Source organism: Hyposmocoma kahamanoa, unplaced genomic scaffold, assembly GCF_003589595.1.
Source record: "Hyposmocoma kahamanoa isolate Upper Pololo Valley unplaced genomic scaffold, ASM358959v1 93, whole genome shotgun sequence".
NCBI lineage: Eukaryota > Metazoa > Arthropoda > Insecta > Lepidoptera > Cosmopterigidae > Hyposmocoma > Hyposmocoma kahamanoa.
In genome coordinates this window covers 7,179,977-7,187,474 of record NW_020654810.1, presented here as the reverse complement: position 1 = coordinate 7,187,474, position 7,498 = coordinate 7,179,977, and the positions used below count along the sequence as shown (strand labels likewise).

Genomic DNA, 7,498 nt, shown 5'->3' with positions numbered 1-7,498 from the left:
TGTAAATAGTTAACTGGGATGCACAAATGGGTTCATTGATGTTTTAACAAGGCTACTTGTTATAGGTAAAATATACAAGTAGATGTACTATTATTATTATATCTATTTTAGACTTTGCCTTCCCAGTTTGGAACTTGGTACGCCCATTAGGGGGCAGAACTGGGTGAGGAGACGCACACGAGTTTAATCTGCGTTTTGGCAGAATTTACTCTCTATGTTCTCTCTGCTTAATATTTGGAGGTACTAAGCACAGTAAAAGAAACTCTTGAATTAATCTTAGTTAATGCCTATTGAATTTGTAACTAAACATTTATACAAAAACTAAATTTATTAATAATATGCATTAAAGATCAATCACATTCAAGGCGAAAAAAAATTACAAACACGATGTACTGAGTTTGTGGACTTCAATAATGTACAAGAGTGTAAATTATAAGTTACAAAGTTACGTACAAGGTTAATGTAAATTGACACTTAGTCAGAGCAATTTATATGGTACTTGTGGTTTTCATACCACTTCTGTCAAGTCTTTAATTAAAGTTATTAAGTACAAGGAGATATAAGAGTTAATTGTTTAAAATTTAACAGAAATTTACTTAGTATAGGTTTTAAAAAAGAATCACAGAAAATGACAGTAATTTGTCTTACAAGAAAGATAAATGAAAATGTAGTAAGTAGAAAAGGGATTATAACGACGCTGGAAAGCAATCTCGTCATATCTCGAAAAATTGTGAAAATGAGTTTTTATAAATTTGGAATCAAACAAAAAATCCGCATTTTTAGAAGTTGTGATGCTATGACCATGTTTTTTGTTATATGACGTCAATTAGGTTGCTTCAAAGCATAGTTACATTAAACAATAATTTTGAATATAACGGGCTGTTAGATTTTATTTATTCATATTTTTTCTAATATAGCATTCACAACAAAATTATATTAAAACCGAATCAAGTAGCAAGTGTGATGTGCAAGCTAGCCATAGAATATGTATTATTTATCTCTCACATCAACTAAACAATCATCACAATAGCAAAAGTCATCCTCGTTCTGCTCCTTCTTCTTTTTGCTTCGCCATCGCTTCAATCTCCACCAATCCTTCAGCCACTGCCACTCCATAACCACAATTTGCACTAAATACTTCACTGATTGAACTGTTTAATACACTGATTAACATGAAAAACAAATAAAATTGCTGAAAAAACTTTGAGATGTCATATGATAACTATATCAATGGTTTGCAAACAAATGATTGGTCTAGATTACCATACCCACTCAAGATAGTAGAGATAAAATGACACAAAACAGAACACATTACCTCACTTGTCATTGTCAGTGTGAACATTTGACGCTATAAATAAGTCTATTATACATAGACTGCCTACATTACTCTATATGAATATGTAAACAAGCTGAAGTGTGGACAGTTTGCTATGGAGTTCTCCAAGATACAGAACTGTGGGCATATCTTATTAATTTATAAACTTAAATATTGTAATTCTCATTATCAGTGCATGTTTAGGAAGTGAGATAGAAGTGAACTTGTGGATTATTTCAGTGTTAATAAAAGATAAGCAGTGTTTAAACATCAGTGTTTACCTTTGTTTTTGTTAGTGTTCAGTGGTACCAGTGTTTAATATTTATTTTAAAATGGTATTATAATGGATTTTGACAAAATTAATCAAAAACTGCTTATGATTTTAAGACCCACAAATTCTACGGATTTTAAAAAGTTTTTTCAGCTTTGAGTGCAATATTTTGTATTCATGTGTCATTTAAAGATATTTTGTTATATGATTACATAGCTACTACAAAACTATTAAAAAAACCATCTTCAACCATGCTGTGTTCAAATGGGGCTTAAAATTAAGGAAATGTCTACAAATTAATATTATTATCTATATTAAGGGTAGGCTACGTCTACTATAGTGTTGTTGACTTACGGGTGACCTTAGCTGGACCAAATCGCCATCATCTCCGACGTAAAACTGTGGTTGTGTAGCTTGACGCAACCCCTGATATCCATGTTCAAGCTCAGTGTATGACATTCCCTACATAGACCTAGTGATATTTGATAATGTCCAATATCGCTCATTCAGGCACATAAAGCAAAGTTCTCGTGATTTACAATAAAGTTAAAACACTAAAATAAATACAAAAATATTTCAATTATAATGACAGCTGTGATTGACAGGTAAAGGAGCCGTTCGATTCATTCATTCAGGTACAGTTTCAGAGAAGTTACTAAAAAACAATACCTACACTATAGAAATGTTAAATAGGTTGCTAGAGTAGAATCACACGTACACGTATGCATTTCGGGAGATGTAGTGTTAGAGCATGGAGAAATTTCCATTTTGAAAAAAAAAAACATTATTCAGAAGAATAAATATTTTTCCGGGATATTTTTTCTATATTTTTCCATATTTGACGTTGACATCTGTCAGAAGTTGAAGTTACTGAACGAAAACGATGGAGCCATTTATGGGCGCGTTCCGGCGCGTTGTCATTACGTCGTGATGAGAGATAATTGTGAAGTTTAAAGAGTCTAGGCTTATATATTTCAATGAAGTTGTTCACACAACACGATTAACTGTCTTTCAGGACTTTTTGACGTTACGACGACTCGATTTTTTCGTTTTGACAATTTTGTTTTTAAATCACGTTAAATTAAAGGATATTTCTAAACGAAGAACATAATATGAACCTTCTAAGGGATTCGCTCTGGGCCTTTAGGAGGGAAAACTGTAGTTTTTATTTTGACTTTCAATTATTTTGTGAAATATAGTTTAAAGTGGAATAGAATAGTGCTATTGTGCCTTAATCGAAGATTAAAACGCGAAATTATACGAATCTCGAACAAAAATACCCGTATCGGCCCGTTCTAAGGAATCCCGAGTTAATCCAAACACGCCGCCTCAAATTGCCTATTCTCTTTGTGGCGGCCATATTTACAGAAACATAATTAAACGAAGACACGGCTCAAAGGACTTGTATCCGAGCCAATATTATTATAAATAAGTAATGATTAATGATGTAATTTTTCCAATGTTATTCAATTTTTCAGAAATATTTCCAAATAAAATTTCCCATAATTGAAATTTTTTGGAAAATTACTGTTACTTTTTGCTCCGGATGGACAAAAATCAAAAGTCGCAGTAATTTTTTAAGCTTTTATCTTTTTTCAGGATTTCTTGTGAGCGAGCATTGAGTGAGTTACTGTACTGATTGATTGATGAACCAATAGTTCGCGATGAATTGAATTTTGCTGGGATCAGTTGTGATTTCTGGGCTTTGTTTGATCTTGCTTTATTAAATTAAAATTAGGCTGTTTATATCACGAACGTCGAATGATTACAAACAAGTACAATGCCAATTTCTAGACAAGAAGTGCTTAGATTGTACAAGAACCTTATAATTTATTCCAAGAAATTGACATTGACTGATTCTACTTACTTTATGAGAAAAGTTAACACCGAATTTAGAAGAAATAAAAAACTTACTGCGCCTGAAGATATAACTTTTGCCTATAAAGTACGTGTTAGTAAACATGGTAGTGTCGTTAAAAAGTTACCTACATAGAAACTGCTCGAGGTTATCAAATGACGGTACAATCTAACCTTCAGATTTTTAATCGACTTGAAAAAAGGGGCAGGTTCTTAATTCGTCTGTGTATTTTTGTGTGTATGTTACGCAATTACTCTGATTTTTTATTGTTGGAATGGGGGTACTTGTACCAGTAGTGCTGTCATTTAAATAAAAGAAAATATTCCATCTCTATACGTGGTAATTAGAGTATCCGGTTTATTGAATTTCATCCACTTTCCGTTAACCGATCTCAAGGAAACACGACATCTATATACGTAATTCCAATGAAAATAAAACATCAAAAATGGATCTGTAAACTGTTGAGGTCGGTTTCTATAAGTTATTTATTTAATTATTACTTACAATTGTTCTTTTTCCATTTCAGAAAGGAGAGTCACTGTTACGTAGAAGCAGTGTAGTGTAACAATGATTTTACGTACAACACTTCGTCTTCAAAGTATTATTCCTCTCCATACTGTAGTGGCTGGTAAACACACCATAGATTTTTCCAAAGTGCCTAAGCTTAATGAGTGCGATCTCACTGAGCAGTTTGTAAGAGGTGGTGGGCCAGGTGGTTCTGCTGTCAATAAAAATTCCAATTGTGTGGTGCTTACCCATGTGCCTACAGGTAAAATATTTTGTAGATATACAGCAGTCATTATGAAAACTCTTTTTATTATTTTCAGTTATGCATTATCTATAGCATTATAGTCCATTTGTTTAGGTACTTAGTAAATGTAAACAATATTGATACATCTTATTGAAACATATGCTTTACAAATTAATAGGCCTAAAAATAGGCATGCAATTTCATATGAAGCTAAGTATTCGTATTTTGTGTTTGAAGGTAAGTAAAAATCATTTTGTAAATGTATATTTCATTAAATAGACATCTCAATATTGTTTACATTTAATTAAATACCTGAACAAATGGACTATTATAAGTGAATCATTTATAAAAACAACAGTTGGTTTAATAAATATGCAGAACATTTAAAATTGTATTTAAGTACAGCCATAATTTCATCTTTGTACTTTCAACACAATTTAAACATTTCTATCTTCTCAATAAATTTCAGGTACTATAGTCAAATGCCACTTAAGCAGATGCCAAGATGAAAATAGGCAATTAGCAAGACAAATGTTAATAGACAGATTAGACGAAAAACTAAATGGAGAAGAGAGTGTTTTAGCACAAAAGAAGAGATTGGAAGAGAAAAAGTACAAAAGAACAGAATATAAAAAGAAGAAAGTGGCCAAAATGAAAGAGGAGTGGAAGAAACGCGAAGGCTTAACATAGACAATAAATAAATAAGTAGTTGTATAAAAATACTGTAATTAATTTTAGTCTAAGAGCAACAGTTGAGTTCATGGAGTTCATTGCGTTTACTTGGCCTCTCGGTGTTAGTAATCCTTTTTAAATTTTTTTTTAATGCACACTCCTAGCCCTAGCACTAGGAAAGCTCTGTATCGCGGGTGCTAAGGACACACACATAGACAACCACAAATTACACCCAAACTTGTGAGATAAATAATTACAGGCCATACAAATATTTCTCCCAGCCTGGGAATCGAACCCGGGTAATCTGCGTGGCAGTGCACCTGTAATTGGCTTGAGGATCACAGTTTGTTCTTAGTTTTGTTTGAATAAACACTCCCGGACACATAATTCGAGCCAGCACGCATTTTTAATATTAATTGCCCTAAGCTTAAACAATGTTTCGTTGATCAAAAACTATTATGCAATTTTGAAACTACTATACTAAACGTCTTTTCTGTAAGTCCTTGTTGGGAATTTATTGCAATGATTTGCAAAACCGGGGAAAAAATTTTCTTCGATAATAACACTGTTTTTGTATTCTAGCCATCTACGACAAAAATGCGAGGTGGCTCGAATTACGTATCCGGGAGTATATTATAACACATTCTGTTGTTGTGAGAATAAATAAACAAGTTGACTGAGCATTAGGCTGGTAACAGACTGACTGCATGTTTGCAGTTAAAACAATAAAATTAAACTTCATGCAGACGGTACCTCCACTGCATGAAGTTGATAACGACTTCACGCATTAACTGCATGCAGCTGAGACTTCAACTTCAAACGTCGATGTGATCGAAAATCCAAGAATTAAAAGTATTTCCGGACATTCAAGAATATAGTAATTATTTTGTTGCGTCTGAAACAACTTTTTTGTTAGTAAAGGCAAAAGGTAATGATTATTTCATGAATCGACATAATGGTAAAACAAAACACGATTGGTGAAACATCTCTCAACTGATTTATTTTTCACAGATGGCCTTTCTGAAACAGATTCAAGTAGTTTAGTAATAAATAAAATAAATTGCCGAATGTAAAAGGAATTTCTAGTTAACTTTTATTAAATTCGGTAGACAATTATGGAACCTACAGACTGTAAATAGGATTTTTTAATGAGATAGTTTTCAAGGAAAATGAGATTTCGTTCCATGTCGTCGCAATGTAATGCTCCCCGATGTTTATCTCTTTCCACCATTCAAGTGGGAAATTACCGCTATCACGTTTTGCAATTTGCATTTCTGGCTAGTAGATCGATATCTTCCTTGACGGGAGGGTGTGTTCCCTAAAATTACGTAAAACAATGATTGTGTTAACCAATTAGTTTACGTAATATGTACTCTATTATATTTTCCGTCTTAAATACTTCTTCTAAGGGCCAACTCACACTGACGCAGAGTCGAAGCGTCGCGTCGCGTCCTGTTTTTCAACTGCAACGCATGGCGACACGCGTCGTCGCGGGAAAACGCTCGCATTAGCGCGCCCGGATCACAGTGTGGTCGGCGTCTAACGCGTCACTGCGCGCAAGGAAAGCACGACGTCGCGCCAAGCCGCTCGATTTTAACCAAGGGTCGCTCGGCGCGCGACGACGCGTGGTTCCATATTTGCATGACATAAATTTGTACCTTAATAGTGGGAAAATGGAGATGAATATGCTATAGGCGATAAACATGACGCGTCGCGATGCTTCGACTCTGCGCCAGTGTGAGTTGAGCCATAATCTTCTCTATGGCAACATAATAATAGTGGATCTATTCACGCTGGACCGTTCGTTTATAACGGACTTGAAAAAGGAGGAGGTTGTCAATTCGACCATATTTTTTGTGTGTATGTTACGTAACTACTCACTGCATTTGTGAACCGAATTTGATGATTATTTTTTTGTTGGAATGAGAGTACCTCACTATTGGTCCCATTTAGATTTGAAGAAAATATTCCACCTCAGGGTGGTAAACTAGGGGAAGAACCCAGTTTCGCGCATGTTTCGGTAACCGATTTAATTAAACCTGGCAAATAGATGTAATTTCACGAATTTTTGAGGTCGGGGTTGTTTTTTTAATAATTGGTTTTGATAACACCCGCGGCGGCGTAAGAATAGTTAGTAACAGAAGTGGCATCTGTGCTTCCATCTCGACGTCAACTTTTACACTGAGCTCCTGAGCTAGGCGTGCGACGATAACTGCATACAGTCGATCTCGACTGCATGCAGTTGGTTTCGTCTGCATGGAATTGTATTATACGGACTTGCGCATTCAGTTCGTTTAGTAGCAGCCCAGAAATTTGATTCGGTATATAATTATAGATTTAACTATTGAGATCTCTTTTCCCCAGCTGACAAATAATTGTGCACTTACCTATTATGTATTATATATTCCAGGGACATACTGCCACCTTGCCTATTTGTGTCGCCAAGCAGTAATGTTAGCATTATTGCGTTCCGGTTTTTGAAGGGTAAGGGGTGCTGGTGATATTCTTCCGTGTCTACACGGGACTTGTCAAGTTATGTCTCAGGGTGACGGGCGCAGTGGCAATTCCGTTCAGATCTTTGCGATTTAAAGCTCTGAGTGGCACACTACAACTGGGGCCTTATCATCAGCT

At 34.8% G+C, this 7,498-nt stretch overlaps 2 protein-coding genes across 4 annotated transcripts in view; one reads left to right on the top strand and one right to left on the bottom strand.

The window, feature by feature from the left end:
• LOC113237644 (inositol hexakisphosphate and diphosphoinositol-pentakisphosphate kinase-like) overlaps positions 1–2,045 on the bottom strand; it is a 25,375-nt gene extending 23,330 nt beyond the window's left edge. The window contains exon 1 of the mRNA XM_026474255.1: positions 1,941–2,045. Within this exon, the coding sequence (XP_026330040.1) occupies positions 1,941–2,045 (105 nt within the window). The remainder of the gene's footprint in view (positions 1–1,940) is intronic.
• Positions 2,046–2,196: 151 nt separating this feature from the next.
• On the top strand, positions 2,197–4,900 carry LOC113237524 (probable peptide chain release factor C12orf65, mitochondrial). 3 transcript variants are annotated; one of them, XM_026474043.1, is made up of 3 exons: positions 2,197–2,221; positions 3,186–3,531; positions 3,971–4,158. In XM_026474043.1, exons 2-3 carry the CDS (start codon positions 3,367–3,369, stop codon positions 4,007–4,009), a joined length of 204 nt encoding a protein of 67 aa, XP_026329828.1. In that variant the 5' UTR covers positions 2,197–2,221; positions 3,186–3,366; the 3' UTR covers positions 4,010–4,158. The 3 variants fall into 3 exon arrangements, with proteins under 3 accessions (XP_026329828.1, XP_026329825.1, XP_026329826.1); XM_026474040.1 differs by lacking the exon at positions 2,197–2,221 and adding an exon at positions 4,665–4,900 and having other exon boundaries at positions 3,419–3,531; positions 3,971–4,213; XM_026474041.1 differs by lacking the exon at positions 2,197–2,221 and adding an exon at positions 4,665–4,900 and having other exon boundaries at positions 3,501–3,605; positions 3,971–4,213.
• The last annotated feature ends 2,598 nt before the right edge of the window (positions 4,901–7,498 follow it).

Bases quoted from the DNA above. Each gene is read 5' to 3' on its own strand.
- LOC113237524 (XM_026474040.1), top strand. From the start codon at position 4,012: ATGATTTTACGTACAACACTTCGTCTTCAAAGTATTATTCCTCTCCAT. The intron at 4,214-4,664 runs GTAAAATATTTT...AATAAATTTCAG, and splicing joins GCTTACCCATGTGCCTACAG to GTACTATAGTCAAATGCCAC.